Consider the following 24,191-nt stretch of genomic DNA (forward strand, 5'->3'; position numbering starts at 1 on the left):
GAGAGGCGCTGCGCAGCTGCCCGCGCGCATGCGCCCGCCCCATTCCCATAGCAACCTGCCCGGCCAAGGGTACGTGGGGGAGGGACCACCCTTATGTTGGTAGGTCACGCAAATCCCTCTTCTTTACCAAGATGGCGGCCGGCTCCTCGGCCTCGTACCCAGCATAGGCTTCGCTGCGGGCCTACTAGAGGTAAAACCGTTCGCGGTGCCCGGTAGCGGCAGCCGCGCGAGGGGGCGGCGGGGGGTGGGGGACGCCTCAGGTAAAAGGGACGGAGCAGCGGGGCCCGGCTGCGCGGCCGGGCGGGCTCCGCTTCCTCCAACAAGATGGCGGCAGCAGAGAGACGGGTTCCGAGGGTGGAATGTCTGGCGGGCGCCCGGTTTCGCTCTATGGTCGCGGCCCTCGCGATTGGCGCGGGGCGGGCCACGTGCCGCCGAGGCGGCCCCTCTCCCCCCCCCCTTACCATCGAGACGGGGGGGCGCGGAGGGGCGCGCTCCGCCGCCGGCCGCGGGGCTCTCCGCCGCCGGGAGAGGCTCCCCCGCCCGCCGGCGGCGGCAGCACCCCGGTGGCAGCTAAGGCGAGGAGAAAAGGCATGAGTCATGTCCCGCTTCCCCTCCCCGCCGGGGCAAACGCAGGGCGCTCAGCGGCCGCGGAGAGCTCACGCACCTCACAGCGCCTCGCCCGCTGCTCTGCGGCCCCCGCCCCGGCCGCCTCGGGGGCGGCTCCTGCCCTGCGCCCCCAGACCCAGCTGTGGGGCCGCTTCGGGCTCCAGGGTGATTTTCTCTTGCAGCGCTGGTGGGCCCGGAGGCTGAGGCCCCTCTGGAGCAGGGTTTCGGCCCTTCAGGCGCAGTCGAGTGTTTCTGCGTGGCAGGGGGGAAACGCTGCCTCTCTGCTGGATTACTCCCCAGCCTAGTTCTGTGATATAATTTTATTGCAGGTTATTTATAGAGCAGAGCGATCTAGCAATCAAGCAGAACTGAAGAGGGCTGAGTGCAAGGAGTTCACGATGCTTGGGCCAGCCTTGGCCGCAGCTAAAATAATTTGGCCTGTGATAAACAGCTCTCCCTAGGCTGGCCTTCCCCAAACAACAGGAGGAGGGATTCCCAGCTGGCAAGAGCAGTTCCTCCTGCTGAAAAGCAAAAAAAACAAGAGGACAGGTTGTGCTGGGAACGTTAGTAATAGCAGCAGTGGTTCGCTCTTAACTGATAAGATGAGCAAGGCCCTTGAATTCATACCTCTAGTTCAAATTCTGGAAGTTGAATCCAAATCCACAGCTCTGTGCCTGGGAAGTGAAGATGAAAGACGGTCACGGTCCCAAGGAGTATGAGAATCACTTCTTTTCCTATAATGTTGTGTAATGAGAGAGAAAAATCTATATGTTGGTATGTGCTATGTTGCTTTATTGCATGTTTTCTGTTTAATAAGGTAGGGGAAGCTGCTGCCCAATGAATAATATCCATTTCCCATACTGTTGCTCTGAGTTATCCCCGTGCTCCACAATTGTTTTTTGATAGTCAAAAGACATTTTAATGGCGTAACAGCTCCCTCTTCTTGTTTTGGAGGGCTTTTTTTGTTTGTGTATTTTTGTTTTGTTTTGTTTTTTTCAACCTAGACTGGAAACTGGTGGTCTGGGTATAGATTCACAGGTGAATGGGATATCACTGCCTCTGGTACAGGAATATACATCAGAGGCAGGGCAGGGCAGGAAAGGAAGCAGTAACATAATCTGTAGCTGTGTATCTGTCAAAGCTCCGTATCCTTTGTCTGTTTAGATTTAAGCTGTTAGAAATAACAATCTTCCTGTTTGTACAAAGAATTTAATGCCGTGTGGCCCAAACAATAGGCAGGGTTACCCACGTTCTCAAGCCTCAAAAAAATCCTTTTCTTTCCAAAAAGCCCACCGTACTATAGTTTTTTCCCAGATCAGAGTGACAGACACAGGAAAAGCTCTATCTAGACATGGAGGTAACAGTATCCGGAGGCCTGTGATACAGGACTGGGAGGGACATTGCAATTTTCTAGTGTGAGCTTTGCCACTGAGGCAGAATTTAGTAGGCTTAGATTGTTCTATAAAGGTACTTTTCTAAATGGTTTCTAAGAAGCACTTAAGGAAGAGCGCTTTGTGTTTATCCTGGATAAATTGTTCCAGTGTTTCACTCCTGCTAGTGCAAGGCACACACGCCTGTCTACTTCTTTGTTGTGAGTTAGGTTGGTTTCTTGTCCTCTTTCCCCCCCCCCCCAATCCCGCTAGAAATGGTTAAGAATTTAATAACCTTTATAAAAGGTAGAGTCATACTTTCCCCACTTTTTCACTGTTTTTTTCTAGACTGGGATGATGAAGGAGGAGGTGAGGGGACAGGGAAGAGATTTCTTCCTGATCCTGAATTGGAATGAGTTTGTGCCCAGCAACACGATAACCATAGTAACTTATTTTTGACTGGAAAACAGCAGTTGCTCTTAGTCAAGTAGCTAGTCTTTCTTCCAATTCACATTGATTCATTAGCAGCTTAATGTGGAGAGCCATCTCAGACAAGCCAGCAAGGTTTGGTTCGCATCTTTTCAATGAAGGTTGTTATATATATATATATTTTTTTTTTTTTTTAATCAGTTAAAATATTTGAATTGAAACCGCCATTCCCATTATGGGTGTTTTGCTTCGCATATGGAAGCGTGTTAAGCTGGTACAAACGCGCTGAGGATTGTACTGCTGTGAGTATTTTGGGAATTCACCAAGGTCCTGCTAGTCACAATGGTTAGAGCAGTAGAACATTGGCATTGAGACCAAGCCACGGTTTCCTCATGTTAAAAGTAAATGTCAGTGTGTGGCTGAAAAAGTTCAGTCCTCCTGACTGGGAGGATATCTGACTACCTGAACCACCAATTTCTGTAGAATATAAAGTTTACGTGAAAAGATTGTTTCTGTCTTTTAAAAACGTGGTTCAACAGCTGTTCAACCTTGTTTTGTGTTCTGAAATGTACAGAAGGCAACCCTCAGGCCTATACTGTGCAAAGCTTATAAAATGATCCTTAAAGCGAAATAGCAAGACTCTGGCCGGTGTCTAAAGACCTTGCAGGTGTTCAGAAACTGGCAAGCAGTAAAGACAGGGTCTAGAAACTGCCTTTGCACTTTCCTAGCAGTCAGAAGGAGAGAAGTTACAGAACATCAGTCTCATTCGTAGCAGGACTAGGCACCCAAGCATAGTCTGGCAAGACACCACATAACAAGAAATGCAAGCCTTTTAGCGCCCTGGATAAAGCACGATAATGGCATACTCTCTGGAGCGTTACCCTTTTGGAAATGCTGTTATAATCCTGGCAAAGGCATGCACCGCTGGAGTCGTTGCAACAGGGATTTTTAAAGTGGGCTGAGGAAGGCATGTTTGCCCAGGATATAACAAGTCTAACTTGTCTAAGAGTGCATTACTGAGAGCCTCAGAGCCTATAACATTTTTGCAACATGGCCTATGCAAGAATTAAGTAGGTGTTATTTGTATTAAAATACCAAAATCGATAAAGAAGAGATAGGAGAGTAAAACCCAGCTGCAGGATTAGGCCTCTGTTCCTCTTTCTAATTGCCATAACCTTGAAAGAAGAGAGCTTTACGTTGTGGTATTGTGTAGTGCGGTGGTGTGTGTTGGTCTCTTTTTGTTTTGCTTCTGGCTTTGTTTGCTTTTGCTCTAGAAGCTCTTCCATGGAACCCATGTTACTGGGAGGCTGCGCTATTTATTGCGGGCTGTGAGACTCCACTTGGAGTGGAAGGGAGGGTCCTGGTCGGATAGGACCCGGTGAGAGGGATTGCAGAGGAGCTGAACAGATGTTCAGAGCTGGGCTCGTCACCTGAGGGGCTCATACTAGGCTAGTAATTCAAGTAAGAGGCTAGCATCCTGATTTCGGTTCTAGGGCTGGTTTCAAGTGCCTTTTTCATTTTAGAAATTCCTAGTTTTAGAAGAAGAATTTTGGGTTACAGGCTTATTCTGGTTGTGGGCTTATTCCTGAGAGAATTCAGCTTATGGCTTTATTTAGCCGTCCTTTAGCTTTAAAAGAAGGACTGTTTATGTCCTAAAAATCTGCTGTTAGAATCTCATGAGTTACATTACCATTTTAAATGGAAAACTGCTGCACGCTTCATAATTCTGGTAACCGTTTTCCCCATCTTCCTTGTACAAGCTAATGTCCCAAAGCTCCCATGGCGTGACTTCAGTGAAAGAGAATCTCACATTATGGAGGGTTGAAAAAAGATGTATCAATAAATAAGGAGGAAAAATTCTAGCCAAAGGAGGGCGGGGGGGGGGGGGAAAGCTTCTTTATTTAGAATATTTCCTGCAGATAGAAGATCTGGGCTTGCTGGAAGATGTGCGTGTTTAAGGATTTAATTCTAGCAAGGAAAAGTGGTCAGGCTGTGAGTGTTCTAGGTGTCTTTTGTTTCATAAGAAACCTGTACACGTTCAAGCTGAAGTGGTTCTATTTTCCTTCATTTAGGTGGGGTTTTTTTTGGTGTGTGTGTGTGTGTGTGTTTCTAACTCTGGTATTTTCCCAGCAGTCTCGCAGAAATACCAATATCCTTTCTAGCAGCTATAATATAATAAAGATGCTTTCCTTTGAACTTGCTGGTGGACAGCCTTGTCTTTCACTCCTGGTTCAACTTTGCTGAATCTTGCCTCTGGTAGATCTGTAAAGACTCAGAGATGTCTAATATTTTGAAAATTCTTAGTAGATATCTTAGAAGGATAAATAACTTAGATACGTTCATGCCTTATAGTGGTAACTTCTTGAGTTCAGCTGACTCAGAAACATGTCGATTGTTATCTAAGCATACCATAATTTTATTTTTTCTTGTGTTTTAGGAAGGGTTAAATATATAGCTTCTGCAAAGATGACAGGGCAAACGGGTAGCTTCTCCAAAGAAGGTGTTGGGAGGTGCACTCATGTACATGCCTCTGTGTAAGAAAGCCAGCTGGATTTCTTCTTACTACTTTAAACAAACCGGTAGTGGTATTTAGATGGGGAGAGGGGGAGGGAAGAAAAAAAAAAAATCTTGTCATCAGGCTTATCATGTTCCTAGCAATGCTCTTGCCAATGTGAAATTGGCTCGAGTCTCTTTAATTGCGCTTTTGGCAACCATCGGACTTGAGAAGAAACCTCTGCTCTCGGCAGGAGCAAAATGCGAAGCCGGTGCCGCGCGGGAGTGCTCGCTGCGGGGCAGGCAGACTTCTGAGCGCAGGTGAGCAGGGCGGTCTCGGGCTACTGGCAGCGTTGGTGCGGAGGGCTGACCTTGGTCGCAGCTCCGCGTGCCGCGAGGGCTGGCTGCGTTGCTGAGGCAGCGACAGAAGCATGTCACTCTTTTCTGCGCCGCGGAGGCTGAGCGAAGGAGCTGTGTCCAACTGGAGCCACAAAAGAGATGCTTGCAAAGCAGCTAGCAGAAAAACGGGGAGAGACCTGAGAGAAAAGACAAACAGAGGGGTGCTTAGAGGAAATCATACCGAGTTTAACTGCAGTAGAAAAACAGCACTGGAAGAAAAGAAGGGGTTGGTCCAGTAGCTGTAAGAAACCAAGAAATGAAGATTCACAGGAAAACTTGGAGACTCTTGAATAGCTCAGCAATGTTCATGCGACCTCCCTTAAACAGCAGTGCTTATTTTAATTGTAAAATAAAATGCAAAATGAAAGTAGTACCAGATTCTTTTACATTCGACAGTGCAGAGTCTGGAGATGTTTTCCAGCAGCAGTTTTGTCTCCTTTTTTAAGGATTTTGCACTGATGGGAAAGAACCATTTTGGAAATGCATTGGCCTGGGAGCCGGTAGGTTTATTTAGCGTTAAAGAAAAAAACAACCAAACCGAACTGCACAAGTGACTTGCATGTAGAGGTAGGTCATAAATCTAGATGATTCTAGTAAGTATAAAGAGCATCCGTACGTTAAACTAGTATGTACGCCATGCTCTTTCTCTGCACAGGAATTGCAGAATGAAATATCCATATGAATATCCATGAATGAAAATTTCTGGAAATATCTGGAAACTTTCTCGATATATACAGTACTGTAGTGTTTTGGCTGTTACTGCTCAGCTTGGTGCCTTTTCCTTGTAGAATTGAGCTGATAATTTCTTGTTAGTGTCCCATGGAAGCGCTTTCTGACCCGTGCACAGACCAGGTGATAAGGTCCACGTCAGGACTTGTGTTTTAAAGGAAGGTCACTGGCCTCATATCTCACAAAAATTATGATTTGAGGCAGATAGGGCATATTTTTCATCAGAGGCTGGATAACCGAAATAATCTTGAATCGTTCAAGTGTAGGCTTGGTTTAAGGTATTGGCGTGTAGCAAGGGCATCGTTCTCTGGTCTCCCCCCACCCCCAGCTTTCCCCTCCCTGCTAGTTTTGGTTGCCTGTTTTTTCAAAGGCGTTGCAATGTGCTGTCTGGAAAATCCCTAAAAGCCCCTTTGAGGGGAATGCTGAACACTTTGATGTCTGTTGCTCAGTTCAGATGGTTCCACCTGCAGTATCACTTGCTGGTTCTCTTCTCGTAGTGTTATCCCTGCGTTTCTGGGTATTGTGAATTAAACTGCGTCTTTCACAAAATAAACTGGATATTTGCCAAAGATGAGTGACAAACAAAGCCTAGGGCGGGCTGTGTGGTAGGAACAGGGACATAGGGCACGGGACAGATGCATGGCTGAGGTCAGGAAAAAGGAAGAGATTAAGGATTGGAGTTGATACAAGCAAGACGCCTCTACTGGAAGGGACAGAGGCAACGCCAGAGAAAGCCCCACTGGGATGAGAGGCCAGGAGCTGCTGAACTGGGTTCGTTCCTGCTTGCCCCAGCTGCAGCCTTGGGTGAGGACTGGAGGAGCCAGGGGTGTTTGTGTCTCCCCAGTGAGCACTGGAGGCTCTGTGGGTTGTCTGACCTCCCCTGCCCTTCCCAGAGAGGCGAGCGGTGCTCTGCTCTTTGGAAACCAGGCTCTGATTGTTTCCACTGCACAGTTAAAAGTAAGCTTGCTGTTATCTCTGTTGAAGTGATAAAGCAGGCCATAAACCTGTGTTGGAGCAGGAGAAAGGAAAGCCAAGGAGAACAACTCACAGAGCAGGTGGGGTGAGAGGGGGAAAAAGAAAAAACGGAGTATGTTACGGTTGGCCTGTTGTTGCATATGCTTCACCACGTATACCTTAGCAGTTGCTAAGGGGGGTGTGTGTATGTATATATGTATATACACACACACACACACACACACATATATATATATATACACACACACACACCCCTTATATGCTAAGGTGTATATATACACCTTCACCACGTATACCTTTGCAGTTGCTACCGTCTCCTTAGAATTAGTTGCTTGGGTTTACAGGGACCCTTTCAATCACTGGAGAATAGCACATTGTAAGTATGCGACTATTGCTTAAAAGTAGAACTGGTTAAACAGCATAGGGGAAGCTAAAAAACAGAGTCCTATGCCCGCTCTTATAAATAGTTTCATGAAATTAAAAACACTGAGTTGCTGGCTCTGTTGACTGAGGCAGAGCTGTAGCTAAAAAGGGAGCAAATGGCAAATGTTTAGAGAAGTTTGTAAATTCTCGGAAATATAAGAAACTTTAACCCCTCCATTACATTTGAAAGCTCCTACTGCTCAGGGCACTGTTCTGTTAATCCAGAAGAGACAATAACAATGCGTGGGTGGAGGACTGGAAAGCCTGAAGTATCAAAGCAAAAAATTTCTACCTAAAACGGCACATACACCCTTCTAATTCCCAACCAAACCTGAAGATGAGCAGGGTGGGACTGGAAATGATTCAGTTATCAAAAGAGGTTTTGAGCGTAAAATAATATTATTTGTGGCAATTAGTGGAAATAGCTTTACTCGGTTCTCTCTATCACTCTCGCTCTCCTTTCATCGCAGGCTTAGAATGGCCTTGCAGATTTGGAAGAGAAGACTGTCTGGTTTTTTCACTGTCAGTTCAGATCACCGTGATGTAATTCTGTCTAACACATGAAGAGCCATTTGCTTGGCCTAGTAGAGATTAGGAATTAGTGCTTGTCTGTGGATATGTTGAGCCCCTGTTGCATGTGCTATGAATAGGACAAAGGGAAGGCTGTGCTTAAATAGCTAGGGTCCTATCATCACTTTTAAAAAGTGGCAGTGGTAATCAGATATTGACTTTCTTGCCTTTTCAGAGGAATTGTTGCCCAGCTGAAGATTTCTGCAATTTAAAATTCTGCCCGCTACAAACAAATCATTAGCCTCCCTGCAAGTTTAATTATGTTATTAGATCTTCTGAGGTTTTTCTTTATCCTAATGATGCAACTTTCATGGCTCAAAGTTTCAGATTGCTCATTGTAACCCAAAGATAGAAATAAAGAAAAAAAAAAATCCCCAAAATGGGAGAGTCTTGTGAAGCCACGTGACTTGGGGAACTGGAACTCCGAGAAAAGCGAACCAGAGAGCATATAAAGTTTATAAAAATGGAGCTCCAGCATTCCCTTAAGTCTTCATTAGCCAATAAACATTAGTAACTGAGTAACCTTTAAAATCCTGCAAGGAGCAACCTTGCTTAGGTTTTTCTGTACGAGACCTAGAATCAAAGTAGCTAGACAAGATTAAAAATAAAAACTCTGTGTCTGCTTACAGTTTCCATGCTTAAATTGCAAATCTCCTCCACGTCACCCCCCCGTTTCCCCCGTAAATAGTGTCATTTGGGATGTCTCATTTACTTTCTTGCCAGCTTCCTTAATTTTTTTTTCTTTTGCTATTTCTGTTTACCAAAACTAAGGCCCTGTGAGATGGAGTGGTTGTCATCTCTGTAAACTGCAGTAAGCAGGTACTCAAATTCTGCTTTGCAAAAGAATACCTGTAGGAGTGTATCGGGGAGCGCAGTGGCAGGTTTAAGCGAAAGGAACAGGGTAAGCTTTTAATTTCCTAAAGATATGACAGGTAATGCAAAAAAGGGTAAGTTCAGGGCTTGCATGTCCCGTGTATTTCCACGCTATGTGATGTATAGTTGCCAGAAGATCTCATGCACATATTTGAAAAAAAAAAAAAATGCCACGTGTTCATTTTAAGTTGCACTTGCCAAGGGAGAGGGAACAGGAGACACTGAAAAGGTAAACAAAAGAATCCAACCCAGTAGCCAAAGGAGGGTGAAGTGAAAGTTTCCTTCTGAAGAACAGAAAGGAAATAGTGCATGCTTTGTTCTGTGATATCTCCTAATCCTCACTTCTTGGGTAACTGTGATATTTAACTGCAAGTATCCAAACAGCCTTTGGAATATAGCTTTCAGCTAATTATTGGTGGGAGATTTTTTTTTTTTTTTCTCCCTGCAGTGCTGGTTGAACAGAGAAGAACAGTGCTGCAGCACCACTCTGAAGGCACCTGTGTAAGATGAGCACACAGTGTGGTAATGATTTAAATGAAAAAGCATGTTCAGCATAAAAGCAGCCAAAACAAGCAGTTCCAACTGGATGTAAGAAAACTTTTTCACCGTTAGGATAGTCAGGCGTCGGAACGGGTTGCCGCTCCGTCGGAGGTTTTCAAGACCTGCCTGGGTAAGCCCTGAGCACCCTGGTCTGATCTCATTGCTGACCCTGCTTGGAGCAGGAGGCTGGACTAGGACCGCAGAGGTCCCTTCCCGTCTGAATTATTCTGTGATTCTAAAAAAGCATAAATGTCAGATGTTCTGACAGCTACTCTGCTCCTACGGTTTCCCAAGTGATATATTGGGGAACTCATTTTCTGAGTCTTATTTCCCGTTCTTGACTCAAGTCAGCATTTTACTTGACTGTAAACGTATAACACGCCACAGGAAGATACTTCATTTCGCTTTACCACTCTTGTTTAAAAAGTATTTATCTTAAAAGTGTTTTTTTGGCCTCAAAAGGCGCAAGACCTGAACTTTCCTCTATTCTGACAAACTTTTCAATTTCTAAATTTGCCTGTAACCACCTTTGAAATACAGGCAGAAAATTTACCTCGGTCATTCTTGGTCTGAATGTATTATCTCTCTTTTCACCTCATTCCATTTTTTTTTCCCTCGGTCATTTGAAATCCTAACTTCTCCAAAAAGCCAAGTTCATGTAAAATCATAATCGGGTTTCTCTCTCAATGTAAGTGGCAGGACTGCCTCTGACCTGTCCTCCGTGTCCTCCTTTCGTTTTGCTTTTAGATTGATTTTTTTTATTAAACTGTCCATTGACTTTCTTCCTCATCTCGGAAATGGTACTTGTTTTGCCATAGCACCTGGCACGCAAGGATCACAGCGTTCTGAACAACCTGAAATGAAATAAGAAGTCCCCGGAGTAAATCGAGACCATTGCACGTGTACAGCTAGGGAAACTGAGAGAATTCAAGAGAATTTTGTTGGTCGATACAGCAAATCATCAGCAAAACTAAAAGGGGCGCTCAAACCTCTTGACTTGTCAGTCAGCATTAACCACTAAAGCGGATGTCTTCACAGTAGCCCGGTGTAAACCATGAATATTTACCCCTTAACTAGCTGCTTTTCCTCTCTCTGCCGTCATAAGGCTTGATGCTACTTGTTCACGTTTGAACTGTCTTCAAACCAGTAAGTCACTGCTGTTCTTCCTATCTGTTTTGATTGCCCCACTTTATGTCGTGCTCTGTGTTAGTCTGTGAAGGGCAGCGTGTGTATTGTTTGCTAGCCGATAGTTGCATAATTCTATTGTCAGAGTGCCCAGGAAATAAGTAAGTCCTAAACAACCACTTCAACCTGAGAGACCTGCTGAGGATAGTCACCTTCCTTCAAGCTCTGGTCAGCTCCTCTGCTAGTGCCAGAGACTTGCCCTCTGTCAACAGCGGAGGTTTACCAGGAGAGCAAGGCAAATGATGTCTCGCTCCCCTGAGACCCCTTATTTATACCAGCTGGGTTGCATGAGACGAACGCGTGCAGTTGCACATCTTCCTTCTGCGCCTCTGCCCTTGTTCGTAACGTAGCTAAATCTTTGGAGTTGGCATTAGCGTATGGGTGCCGGTAGACTTTCCTCTTTCTACCAGCAGTTCTCTACTCTGGTATTCACGGCGGATGCGTGAACGTTGTGGGGTTGTACAAGTGTATCGGGGAGCAGAATGTTTTCTTAGTAGTAATGATATATGAATGGGGAAGAGAGGTGCTTGACTTGCACCTCTCAGGAAGTTTCCTCCCTTGTAGGAAATAAAGCAAATCTGGTCTGAAAGTCACCGAGACGCATGGGACGTGGACCCGCTTTCAGTCGTTTTTATGATAATTTCTTTTCATTCTCTTAACAGAGTGATCTATATAATCTGATCCTTTACTCCAATTTACTAAAGGCTTTCCTGTAGAAAGAAATAATATTCTATTGGAAGATCCTGGGGCAAGCCATAGTGATAGCTTCAGAGCCAAGAGGCACGTCTTGCTTTTGTTGGCTGAGAACTCAAGTACTCTCTGGCTTGCGGGTGCCCTTCACCCTGAATCCTCTTCCACTTTTTGTGTATATCATACAAAGCACTTCCCCCCCCCCCAAACCTCTTTCTCTCCTGCCTTTGGTGAGGGATGTGCCTCAGTGGACCTTTTCAGGGGGCAGTTTGTGTTGTTCCATGACTTTAGCCTGTGGGATAAGCACCTAGAGTACAAAAAGGGTGCTTATTTGTTCTGGTTTAGAAATCTGGAGTCGCGTATAACAGGAAGTAAAGTCACAGCACATACTCTTTAAAGCGTACTTGGGTTGCTTTCCAAATAAGGCTTGCCATTTCTGGCAGGAAAAATAGGGATCTCTTGTAACAACAGAAAATAAGAACAGCCTGGAAGAAACCCTTTGCAAAATCCCAGCTCAGCTGAGGGTGAGTGTGCCAGCAAAGGCCAACCTTTTGGGGATCTTTGCTGCGGTGGTTTAAGGAGCTGCAAGTTCTCCTCTTCCCTCCCCAGGAGTTGTGGGGTGGTGCGATTCTGGAAAGCTTCCTAATCCCTCGACCGGTGCGTTCAGGCTGGCCATGAGGGGTCCCGAAAAACAACCCCCAAACCGATTCAGCGTTAGGCTCATCTCTGAGTTTTATAGTGTGGCTGGTGCCGTCTCTGTGTCCTCCTTCAGCCGGGTGCTGCGAGCTGCCAGTCCGATCAGGTGCGGGAACTACGCCTTACCCGAGCCTTCAGCTTTTGTGCGACGCGTCGGGGTACCGGTGCTCTTCGCGAGAGGCTTCCTTTGCGGCTGGTCTCCCAAGTCCTGAAACCAGGGGTCTGTCTTGGCACAGCCAAAATACGGGATGCTGGAAAAGGGGCACAGGAGCGGCTGTGGAGCGCTTGGGCCCTCTCTTTTGTCTTCCTTTCCTTCAGCTGTCAAACGCTCCCATGCTCGGCTCCTAGAGGAGCCGTTTTACACACATCTCCATGGCAAGCATCCTTTATTATTATTTTGGGGTACGTGATCGCTCTCGTTGTGAGTGAGTTGCCGGACCAGGCACCGAGCAGCCTCTCCGGACCGCTCTGCCCACGCTGCCGGTGCCTTTTCGGAGAGGAGGGGTAGAGCGGGACGTGGATGGTCAGCGCTGTGCAGGCAGGAGGAGCGGCAGGTTGAAACAGGCCTCTTAGCATCCCCTAAAATGTGTCTTTATCCTCCCACAGGGTGCTTCCGTACGTGAACGTGGGAGGAAAGGCAGGCTGTCCTCCCCTTTGCTCCTTTCCTCCGGGGAAGACTTTTGCTTTTTCCTTGGCGGAGAACAGCCTGGGGCAGGTTTCCCCCAGCGGAAATCGCTGCTTGAGGGTGGCACGCAGTGAGCTGCACTAGGCCTTCCAGAAACTTCCCAGCCGGGCAGGCGTCCTTCCCACCACTTCCAGCCGCAAACAGAGGAAGAGCTACAGAAAGAGGCAAGGAGGAGTCCCTCTCCAGTGGTTGCGGAGAGGGAACTTTACTAAAAGCCAGAAACCCATCATGTCCTAGCAACAGCAGCGCGCGGTGGCTGTAGCAACGCTACCTCCGGGAGCGGGACGTGGGCTCGTCCCAGGGGCGCGTCCCCGCAGAGGGCCCTTGCTGAGCCAGGGAGGGAGATGGTGGCGCTTCAGGCAGATGCTCTAGGCTGGGGTTTCGGATGCTCCCCAGGTCCCCGCGCAGGAGCTAATTGGGTGCCGCGAGGTTAGAGCTGTGAAAGGAGGCTGCTCGCCCAGGAGGGAGGGAAAGCACCAGAAAAGCATCAGGCGCCTAGAGCGAGCCGCAGACAGCGCCAAGCTAGCTCCGAGTCCCAAATTACGACTCGCCAACCCCCCCGCCGGCTGCTGCCTGGATGCAGAGGGGGTCCAGAGCCTACAGGTGCTGCGGTTGCCTGGGGGCCCCGCAGCTCTGCTTTCGCACGTGCCGAGAAGGATCTCGGGCGCAGTAGGCACCAGCGTGCTCATCTGTGTCTCATCAGGTACCACTGGCATCCACAGCCTAGATGTTTCTTTACTTTTTTGGTTGGAAGAGCCTCGGTTGGGTCTTGGAGCGTATATGAGGTGGCAGCAGTGGCTGCTTGCTTTTGGGACGATGGTTACTGCAGCATCTGTCCGTCTTTGCACAGACCGACAAACTTGGGCGATTGGGGGCGGGGGGGAGAGAGAAGATGGATCCTCTTGGTGCCTGGGCCGGGTGTCAGCTCTTCGCTGCTGCTCTCCTTCTCCAGTTAAAATACTTCCCAGTTTCACCTACAGGTACATTTTTATCCACGGTGATAAACTGGTTTAGTGTCAAAAAGTTCGAGTACTTTTTAATGATGTCCTCCCAGCCACAGGATTAAAAGAGGAAAACCAGAGAAATCTACTCTTGTTCAATAATAAGAAGTAATCATAATTTTACCTAGGGCTAAATACCATCCATGTTTCCATAAATACATCACATGAATATCTCTAAAAATTACTGCATGTAATCAAAAGCAGTTATTCCAAAGACCTCAAATTTCTGCGGTCAGAGCTCTACGAAGCCGGTTCGTGCGTTTAGTTTGCTGGTGTCTGGGAGAGAGCAGGGCACGAAGGAGAGAGACAGTCACTAAATGTAAGTTGTAGATGATGAGGAAAACTAATTTTATGCAGGAAAAGAGGCAGAGATTATACCAATGCAAAAATCAGTTCAAATTCCATATATTTATACACTGATGCGCTTCTCTTCCCCCCCCCCTCCCCCATTCCCTGAGGGTGCAGGCCTAATAATTACAAACATCTATATTGCACAAACTCTAATAAACATCCTCTCCCCGGGAAAAGAGGGTATTGTGCTTGCTGGCTTGTGTTTTCCCTCCTCTAACCCTCATCTATAAATTGGTATAAGGAGAAGAGAAGGTGAGCTTTTTTCCTGCGGGGGATTTTTTTTTCCACCCCCCCCCCCTCCTCTTGAGCCCTTTCGCCTGTGTCCAACCCCGGCAGCAGGTAACTCCTTCTTCGAGGCGGACCGCGCACCGGGAAGAGGCAGCAGCCTTCTCGGGTTAAGCCCCAGTTTTTCCCGTTGGCCCTGAAACTAGCCGCCGCGAAAGCCAGTAGGTAACTTTCCGCTCGGGTTAGGCGGTGGAGCTGGCGCCCAGGACGGCGCGGAGGGGTGCCGGAAAGCCGGCTGTTGGCGCCGTGCTGCGTGCGGAGCCCGGGCGGGCTTAGACCCCTCCTGACCGCGTGAGCGGCTCGGCCCCCGGCGGCCGTCGAGGAGCCCCCCCCCCCCCCCCCCCGGGCGCCGCCGGCTCCGGGCAGCGGCCGGGGGCGGTGCCGCCCGCCTCCCCCCGGGGCCGGGCCGGGCCGCGAAGGGGGCATGTCCCGCTGACGTGCGGGCCGCCGATTGGCAGCGGCCCGGCCTATATAGGCGCGGGGAGGGCGCCTCGCCGCCCTCCCGGGAGCGCTGCGGGGCTTCTCCAGCAGGGCGGGCGAGAGGGGCACCGGCCGGAGTGAGTTACCGGGGGGGGGGCGCTGCCCAAAGGGGCGCGGGGGGGGGGGGGAGGCCGCGGCGCCGACGTGGAGGCTGGCCGGGGCGGGGGGGGGGGGGGAGCTGCCCGGCGCGGCCTCGCTTCCTCCCGCCGGGCACCGACGTGTCAGCGCCGCCGGGAAACTCCGGGCCAACTTCCCGCGGGCCGGGCCGGGCCGTGCAAAGTCCGGCAGCGCCGCGGCGGCGGCCTCCTCCTCCTCCTCCTCCTCCTCCTCCTCCTCCTCCTCCTCTCGCGGGGCGGCCGGGTGGGTGGGTGAGCGAGCGAGCGAGTCATGGCCGCGGCCCCGCCGCGCAGCCGAGGCCGCTCGGGGAAGGGCCGGCGGCGGGGCCGGGACCTCGGCGAGCGGCGCCGCCGCCTCCGTGACCGGGGCACTCGGGGCGAGAAGCTCACGGTCGGGCTCATGCTGCCCCGTCTGCCCGCTGCGCGGTTTTGGGGGAGCCGGTTGTGGGGGGGGGGGGCGGACGGCGGAGGGGGTGGCCGCTCTGCTCCGGGGACGGGGACAGCCGGGGAGCCGAGCGGTGCCGGGCCGTCGTGGGGAGGCTCCACGGAGCGCCGAGCCGCCGGGAGGTCTGAACCGAAACGGTCCGTCCGCGGCGCTCGTCCGCTGCCAGATCAGCCTTGCAAAACAGCCAAGGTGAATAACCTCCCATTAAGTAGCGGGGGATTGGGCAAATCAACCCATTTCGCTCGTTTTGTGAGCTGGGCCTCGAGTGGGTTTGGTGGGTTTTTTTCTCTTTTTTTCTTTAAATTTTAAACACGAGAGCACGCTGAGGCCGCCGTCGACGACAGCCGCCCGCGTCCCCGGCCTGCACCTCCGGACGGTACCGGCGTGAACGCGCCGGACCCTCGGGACGAGCCCGGGCCACCCACCTCCACGCGTGTTTCTGCAGGGACCCGGCGGGTCCGGCCTCGGCCACGGTCTCCGAGACCGCGGAGCCTCCTTCCTCCCGTCTCCCCGCTGTCTGCTCGCCGTCCGCCGCCCCCCAACGCTGTATCGCGTTGCGGACTGCCGCCTAGGTCGGTCGGCCCGGCCCGGCCGTCGCTCCTCGGGCCGCCGCCGGGCTGACTGGATTTCCACACGTGCCGCTGTGGCCGTTGGCTCCCTCCCTCCCCCCCTCCCCCCCCAAGTTGGCGCGCGCCGCTGCCGTTCCCGAGGCCTCTCGACTCTGGCGAGCGCGCGCGCGCGGGCCGGCGGCGGCGGCGGCGGAGGAGGAGGAGGAGGAGGCAGGTGCGACGCCTGGCCGCGACCGCCGGGCGGGACGTGGCGGCGGCGGGCGCTGACAGCCGGCGCCACGGGGGCCGGGGCCGAGGCCGGGCCCTTTAAGGCGGCGCCCCGCCCCCGGCGCCGCCGCGCGGCCCCGCCCCGCTGCCGGTAGTGCTGAGGTGGCGCTCGCCGCCCCCGGCGGCCTCCTGCGCCCCGGCCCGGCCCGGCCCGGGGGTTGGGGGGGGCGGGGGGAAGAGTGTCCCCGAGCCGGAGCCCGGCAGGTCGCGCTACCCGCACCTCTACCGCCTTCAGTAGCAAAACCGAGCAGGGAGTTGGGGACCGGCCCCCGCGGGGCCTGCCCCGTCGCGCCTTTCCCCCCCCCCCCCCCGGCTGCTTGGGTCCCCTCCCGTCAATAAACCCGGTTTCCGACGGGAACAAACCGGGTCGGAGAGGCTGCTGCGAGCCCCCTCTCGCAAGCTTGGGGCAGGAGGCCCGGCGCGCCTTCTCGCTGGCTGGGGAGCCCCTCCGAGGGCAGGGGGCTCAGAGCCGTTAGCGCTGACAGGAGAGAGCAACCGCCTGGTCCCCAGCGGCCCTCGCGCGCGGGGCGGGGGGGGGGGGGGGGGGGCTCGCCGCGCGCCGCTGCTTGAGGCCGAAGGTGCCACGCAGCTGCCGTCCCGTCCGCCTGCCCGAGAGACCCGAGGGGCCCAAGCCCTACAAATCTAGGAGAGCCCTTCGGTTTCTAAAAAGCAAGTGTTTTCACGTGCGAGCGCCCACCTGCCCCCCCACCCCCCGGCCCAGGCGGTTTGGGTGAGTTCTAGTTGCAAGTGATTCCAGTTATTAACGAAACGCCAACGTTTTGCTTAATACGTTTCGGTAGCGCCTAACTTGCTGATCCTATCCACAAGTACTGATTGCATTGGTAGTATAACTCGTGACTTTGCATTTGTTTCTTTCATACAACTGTTTCGCTTGTGGTTAAGCCTGGCTAAAGGTTATCTTTGGGCCGATTTTGTTCTCTTTATTTTAAGAAGCGCGTGCTAAACTTCTGAAACGTCTTTTGGCGCACAAAGCCCGCACTGCAGACGTACTCGACCGTTTAAAACCTGTTGCCCCAGTAAGCCACATGCTAACATGATGTAGCTGTAACCTTAGTTCCAAAAACAAAAACGGGAAGGCGAGGAGTTGTAGGCTCCAGATGCAGCGCCGATGCTGCTGGCTTTCATGTTACGTTTAAAATACCGTTCTGATGGCCACTTCAGATTTTGGCCAGACGTGAACCCCTGAGGCCTGCCATATACCATATGTTTGGGGTTACTGGAGATTAATGGCATTTGTTCTTCGCTTGCTGTATGGGTAATGAAGCAGAAATTCACACAGATAAACCCTGCGCTTAGATTTTTTTCTTTGAATATCTAGTTCTTCTCTGGTTTAGGCTGCAAGGCAGATCTCTGCAGCTGGTGTGGACGCGGCGAAACCAACAGCTGTGCTCTCAGGTTATGGCTCTCAGGCGGGCGCTATGTTGGGCTATAGTGCGCTGGCTTTTCATCCTTCACCTCCGCCGCCGAGGAGGAGAGCGCGTGCAGATTGACCCAGGCGGTGCTTTCCTGAAAAATGAGAGCTATGAGCACATCTATGCCCGTAGCAAGGCTCTAGCCAGACCTTGGCAGCAGCTCCTGGTGCCTGGGCCGCTTCTCCCTCCTGCCCTCGTTCCTGTTTGCAGCTTGCCGTGAGGTGGCGGCATCCTCGATAATAACACAACGGGCTGGAGCAGAGCCGATAGCTGAGTCTGCAGGCCTTTCCCAAATAGTCCGGGACGGGTGCAGCGCAGCTAACGCACGTTCCTCGCTTCTGCGGCGGCTGGATCTGCGTGGTGGTGTAATGCTCAGTGTAACCACGGACATCTCGGCAGCAAAGAGAACTCAAGATTTCCCCAAGGTTAGATTATTAGGCGCCCTTTCGTGTCTGCGGGCACATGCTTTGCAGGAGCTCCGCGTACTGCAGGAGCTGTGCTTCAGAGAGAGCTGCTGTGCTGGTAGCTGTCCCCTTGGAGCAGAGCGTTGTCAGAGGGTTAATTGTAACATGAGCTCCGTTGTTTTGGCAGTGCAGGTAATTTTGCCTCGTGTCCAATACCAGGCACGTTGAAATAGATGGAAATAGTCTATGTGGCCTTCCCGGAGGTGCAGACCAGGCCTGTGCAGCTCAGTTGTGTTAGTGCTGTCCGCGTTCTTCTCTCTCCTCTCCTGCTGCATGTCACCTTCCCTTGCTCGTGTCACAATGTAAACGAGGTGTGACCTCTCTGCATCGGAGACCGTGTGCTTTTGTTGGCGAGGCCAGAAATGGTAACCATTGGTTTACTAAAAGGCTTCTGAGTTCACCCGTGTTTGTAGAGGACTTGTTCCGAAGACGCTCCGAGCAGCACCGCAGGGCTGCTGTAGGAGACGGACCTTTTGTTCCATGAGCAGACAGAGGCACTGTATTTTAGGAGATTACCAGCTCTACAGCAGCATATATAAGCAGTCTGGGGGGAAGGAGGAGCGCTCCAGATGTGGAGTTGCTGTTGCACATCTGGCAGCGTGTGTACTGTAGTGGCTTTTACATTTTTTACTTACGTTCCTAAATAATTTTTCAGTAGAGCTGCGGACCTAGATTCGGTGGACATAAAGCTCTTAACAACAGGCTGTTTTTCTCCTGGTCCCACCTTGCGGATGTCTTTGAAACGGTCCGTGTAAACCAGCGTGGGTTTTTTTCTTCTGACTTGCAGACTTAGGCCTGGAGATGGGGTTCAGTGCCTGGCGTGCGATCTGATTACAGTAAAAAACGAAGAGGTGGACTGGCCGGCAGCTGTGTGTGGATAGCCCTGAGTATTTGCCTCGGTTTGTGAGGAAGTCTGCATTGATTCACCCAAGCTCCACTAAACTACATTCCTAACTTCTGACTGATGGCAGTGCTGTTGGCAGCTTTTCAGGTTGTTAGTCTCCTCTGACTGGATGCTGATGGTGTTGCTTGCAACCCTGAAATTTCACATCTATCTCGCACATCTGTTACTGATTGACTGTATTTTTGTCTGATACTGGATGGCTGCTCTTGTAGCCAGGGTGATGAAGGAGTAGTTACCTTAGGCTTCCTGTTGTGAGATTTAAGTAGATGGTGGTGTTGCCTGTAACTTTAGTAAAACATGACGGGTGAAGTAGGGTGAGATGTGATTCAGTATGAGAGTTTTTTGGATAGGATGTGAGTTTGAAACATAGTACAGACAGTGCTCTCTTGAAAGTTACAGTAATGGAGGTGTCATTTTTTCCTGTTATCTCGGCGCAACCACATAAATACGCTTTTTCTTTTTCTTTCTTGTTTTCTGTAAAGCAAAAGCTGGCAGGCTGACAGACGGGCAGCTTACAGGACGGACTCTCTGGCTACTGACCATTTAGCTGGTAAGTTCCTATTCTGGGGGTGCCAAAGATCATGTTGTTGCTGGGCTGCTTGCTTATCAAAGAGGTTTTCTGAGCGTATCTCCAAATCAGCGGGAGTTCAGACCCCTGAAAGAATTTTCTTTAGGAAGAGGCAGCATCCTGGAACCCATATGTTTTTTGGAGGGAGCTGGGAGGGGTTGCGTAATGGTCTTGGGCTGCCTGTCCAGGCCTTCAGATACTCGTTCTATCATACGCTTTCAGTCAATGGATAGATTAATTAGGCTATGCTTTAACAACTTCTCCCCCTTGCCAGTGACCTTCTCAGGTTGCACGTCCCCTCCCTTCTGAATGAAGAGCTCTGGTTTTGGTGTGCACTGTGCTGTGGGGAAGTATCCCCTCCGGGTTCCCATGCAGTCCAGTGAGAAAACCGGGCAGCTGACTGGGGCTGTGGACCCCTTTCCAGGGGTTGACTGGAAGAGTGTTTCATAGCAGTTTGTCTTCCTGGTGTAATTTTTCTGCCTCTGGAATGGGGTTGGTAACAGTGCTGCCTTCTGCGTCTCTTCCAGTGGCATACCCGGATTGTGTGTGGGTGGGAAGTCGACAATGAGCTCCGTGGCAGTTTTGACCCAGGAGAGCTTCGCTGAACACCGCAGCGGCCTGGCTCAGCAGCAGGTGAAAGGTGAGCAAACACAGTCGAGTTCCCGTCGCATGCCTCTCAACGCAGACTACTCGGACAAGGTCTCTGCTGCCCAAGCTCGCTCCACGCGTCCAATTCCCCACAAGAGTGCAGAAATTGAATTCTCCGTTCCTAGATTGGTGGCCCACCAAACTCTGGCTTTCCACCAGCAGCAGAACGGTGGCGTTCTGCTTTGTCCTACCCTGCACAGTGCAGAGCCACGAGGAAGCAAGCCTTAGATCTCCAGAGAGCTCTGACAAGCAATGCCGTTGGCTGTGGGACAGGATACATGCAAGAGTGGGGCTCTGGGCTGCGAAGGAGCCTCATGGGATCAGTGTGCTGGGCTCAGTCACTTCCTTCCTTTGCTCACCCAGGTGTTGGTGCAAGTTGGTGTAACTGTATTAACGGACTCAGTTTCTGCACCCATCTTCCAGCAGTGAACTGGCCCACTTGGCATGGCCCAGTGCACAACTGAACTGAACATATGGTCCCCATCCAGGCTTTCGCTACAGTTTGCCCTAACTATAGTGCTTCTCCCTGCCTTCCTCTTGGGCAGATGTTTGTCTTATCTTCTGATTTGCAGCCTTGCTCCGTTCCTTTTACTTCTTTCTGCTTAGCCTACTCTCCCCTAATTAAGCCCCCTTTTGCAAATTTTGGCAGCGATGTGCTGTTTGCTGCCACTGTTCCCTTGCACATCCCCCTCTTGCTGCATCCATCATGGCTGCTCAGACAAGGCTGGTTGGGCAGGGATTGCCTACTGCAGCCTGTGCTGTACTTAGGTCAGCTGTGCTCCAGACTTGGCTGCTCTGCATAACTGTAGTAGGATGAATAGCAGTGCACAAGTCATTTGCTCTCCGTTGTGAGTAGTGTCTAGATACACTTACACCACCTATGAGTAGGGGGGTTTCTGCCTGGAGAGTATCTTACTACCCTCTTTGCTTCATCCTAGTTACAGCTTTAAACTCTGAAGAAGAGAATGATCCTCCAACCTACAAGGAAGCCTTCCCTCCGCTCCCTGAGAAAGCACCATGTTTGGAAGCTGCCCAGGAACCTGCTGGGCCCTGGTGCAAAATTCGACCAATAAAGGCTTCTGTCATCACTCAGGTTGGTGGGAGCGAGTGTCTTATCTTCCGCCTTTTCCTCCCCCCGGAATGTAAGGTGAAGTGAAGCTTTTCCCCCATATGAAATCCTTAGTGTATCAAATTGGCAGCCTCTCTGCATTATATCCCTGCTGGGGCATGAGGAAGACCGTCGGTGAGAGCTAGGAACGGTCTGGAGGGGAATGATGTGGCGGGAAACAGTCCAGAAGACACTCTCCGTCCCTACTCCACAAAGAGCTGGAGCAGGCCTGAAGGGAGGATTGCAGAATTCAAGCAGTGAATGCTAATCTGTTAAAGTGTTCCCCCCCCATAGCTTAGCACTTTTGCCTGCCTGTGCAAGATGCCCTTTAGGAAGACACCCAGAGTGGGACAGTCTGCCTGTTGCAGCGCTCTCGCACTTTCCCTTGGAACTGCTGGTGTCTCCACTGGAATGGCTGGTGGGTTTTACAAACCCCCGGGAATTCCTAGTTCAATATAGAAAAGACAGGAGGAGGTGCTATAGCATTCAAAAGCAAACTGACTGCTTGTTGTGCCCTTTTTTCATCTGTGTTGTGGCTGAGCAGGTGTTTCATGTGCCACTGGAAGAGAGGAAATACAAGGACATGAATCAGTTTGGAGAAGGCGAGCAGGCCAAGATCTGCCTAGACATCATGCAGAAGACAGGAGCTCACCTGGAGCTGTCTCTCGCAAAGGACCAGGGCCTTTCAATCATGGTCTCTGGCAAGCTGGAAGCAGTCATGAAGGCTCGGAAGGAGATTGTCGCTCGGCTGCAGACTCAGGTGAGGGCATCTAACTGTTTCTCTCTTTGTCTTTGCTCTTCCCCAAGATTTGCGGATGCTTTGAGACCTTTGGGCGTGCGTGCTTATAAGCCAAGGAGGCGTTATTAGATGACTAATTCAGTTTTGCCTTATATTTTCAAAGAGCACAATTGGCAATTTGGGATGGAGATGAGGCTTAAAATAGGGTTCAAAGCTAATTACAAGCCATGGTGTTGCATGAAGGGTGGAGTCTGCAGTCTCTGAACACTGGATTGCAAACAGTGACTTTGTGCTAAGGTGCTACTGCTGCAGGGGGTGCAGGCCCCTCACACAAAGCTCGTAGTTTGTGAGAATGGGCCTATGCCTTCTCTGAACTTCTACAGAGAAGAATGCGGAGGGATGGGAGAAGGAAAGGGAGAAAAGACGAGGTACGGCTGAAAGCTTCAGATCAGGGTTCTGGATTGTGTAACTTGAGCCGCACTGGTAAGGAGCCAGAGCCCCGTTGTTCCAGTTGCTTCTCCTTTCAGCTGTGCAGGTTTTGATTCCTCCCTTCTGATCCTCGAGTTCATAGTCAAGATGGTATTTCTTGTTAGGATATATGACAACCAGTTCCAGTAGGGTGCATTAGGGTGTGATGTCAAAGGCAGTTAATGCAATAGTTAATACAGTGTCTGCTTCAGTGCTGTTCAGCCCATGTGTCATACCCAGCCAGAGGGAAGAGAATGGGACAAACCCTAAGTAATGTGCACCTGGAAAAATAGGTTGAACTGCTGTAGATTCATGACCCAGTGTCCCCAAATATGCCTCTTTTTGCTCTTGCCCCAGGTCTGAAAGGCGTATCTGTATTCTCAACTTCTCCTAGGCTTGGCTCACTTCAGTAGAAAGAGAAGACTAAATTGAAGACTAAATGATCTTTTTCATGATTCTTCCCGTGTAGTTTGAATCTTGTGTCCAATTACTCTTCGTAGTTACATATTCACAGGCATAATAAAAGAGCACGGCAGCAATCATAAGCTAGCAAGCTAGTAAAAACTCAAACAACAAGAAGGAAGGAAGTTCATAATCCCTGTTACAAACCAGCCCTTTAATGGCAGATTGAGAGACGCTCTTAGGACCCCTTTTCTAAGAGGGGCCTTCTAGAACTGTTCCCAGGATCAGCATATGTCACACTGAATACACCTTCCGGTGAACAGCAGTAAGCATCTCTTAGCTGTCTGCCTGCTGGAATAGCTTTCTGGTGTTGAATTTCTGTTTCCTAGGAATCGGACCACGTGTCTCGTAGCAGCAGGTGCCAGAGTTCAGATAAACTCCATCCTTGAGCCATCCTCTCAGTTGCTGTCTGGTATTGCTTCTCTGGCTTATGCTGGATGACTGGCATCTCTTCATCTGTGCCTGAAAGCCTTTGCTAATTCAGAGCACTAGTCCTGTGTCTAAAGCAAACCAAAGGATTTTGGAGGAAAGCTGGGGTTTAGACTCCTGGTATGCAGGCACCTTAGGCCAACTGTCCTCGTACAGTAGCAGTCCTCAGACTGAACGTGGTTGGAAAGGACTGTGCTTGCTCCTCAGGGGTACTGCTGAGCCAGCATCTAACTTGGCTTGCTGGCTCTGTTCCTGTGGATCTACCAGTGCAGGCGATGTGTCTCACAGATGCTTGGTTCCCGTGTTGCAGGCTTCAGCGACAGTTGCCATTCCCAAGGAGCACCACCGCTTTGTCATTGGAAAGAACGGCGAGAAGCTGCAGGACCTGGAGCTCAAAACTGCAACCAAAATCCAGATTCCCCGCCCGGATGACCCCAGCAATCAGATCAAGATCACCGGCACTAAAGAAGGGATTGAGAAAGCCCGACACGAGATCCTGCTGATCTCTGCTGAGCAGGTACTTGATGACTGCGATCTCTCTCGTGACATTAGCTGGAGAGGCATTTTGCTTCTTCCCATTCATATATTAGGTATTTGTAGCTACCCTGGGCACGTTCAGTGGCTAGCATGTTAGTCTGAACAGGAGCACATATTGTGTCACTGGCTGCATGAGCACCTTGGCCAGGTTCCGTAACTTCTGGCTCTCCGTTCTGTCCACCTCTGAATCGAGATAAGTGTTTTTCGTGTTTGAAAACGACCATAGGTGGTGCCAGGTGAGATAAGGCAGGATG

The 24,191-nt window shown here is 50.8% G+C and overlaps 1 protein-coding gene across 3 annotated transcripts in view; it reads left to right on the forward strand.

Moving 5' to 3' along the window:
- Positions 1 to 14: 14 nt before the first annotated feature.
- The window catches only part of HDLBP (high density lipoprotein binding protein), a 41,816-nt gene continuing 17,639 nt past the window's right edge, over positions 15 to 24,191 (forward strand). Inside the window, exons 1-7 of one of the 3 annotated variants that reach the window (XM_068953748.1) lie at positions 14,754 to 14,857; positions 18,862 to 19,065; positions 19,461 to 19,528; positions 20,074 to 20,186; positions 21,133 to 21,287; positions 21,847 to 22,062; positions 23,711 to 23,917. In XM_068953748.1, coding sequence (XP_068809849.1) covers positions 20,111 to 20,186; positions 21,133 to 21,287; positions 21,847 to 22,062; positions 23,711 to 23,917 — 654 coding nt within the window. In that variant the 5' untranslated portion in view covers positions 14,754 to 14,857; positions 18,862 to 19,065; positions 19,461 to 19,528; positions 20,074 to 20,110. Of the gene's footprint in view, positions 191 to 14,725; positions 14,858 to 18,861; positions 19,066 to 19,460; positions 19,529 to 20,073; positions 20,187 to 21,132; positions 21,288 to 21,846; positions 22,063 to 23,710; positions 23,918 to 24,191 lie in introns of those variants that run through there. The other 2 variants (XM_068953746.1, XM_068953747.1) reach the window with 2 other exon arrangements.

The sequence above is a fragment of the Struthio camelus genome, chromosome 9 (genome assembly GCF_040807025.1).
Source record: "Struthio camelus isolate bStrCam1 chromosome 9, bStrCam1.hap1, whole genome shotgun sequence".
Taxonomy (NCBI): domain Eukaryota; kingdom Metazoa; phylum Chordata; class Aves; order Struthioniformes; family Struthionidae; genus Struthio; species Struthio camelus.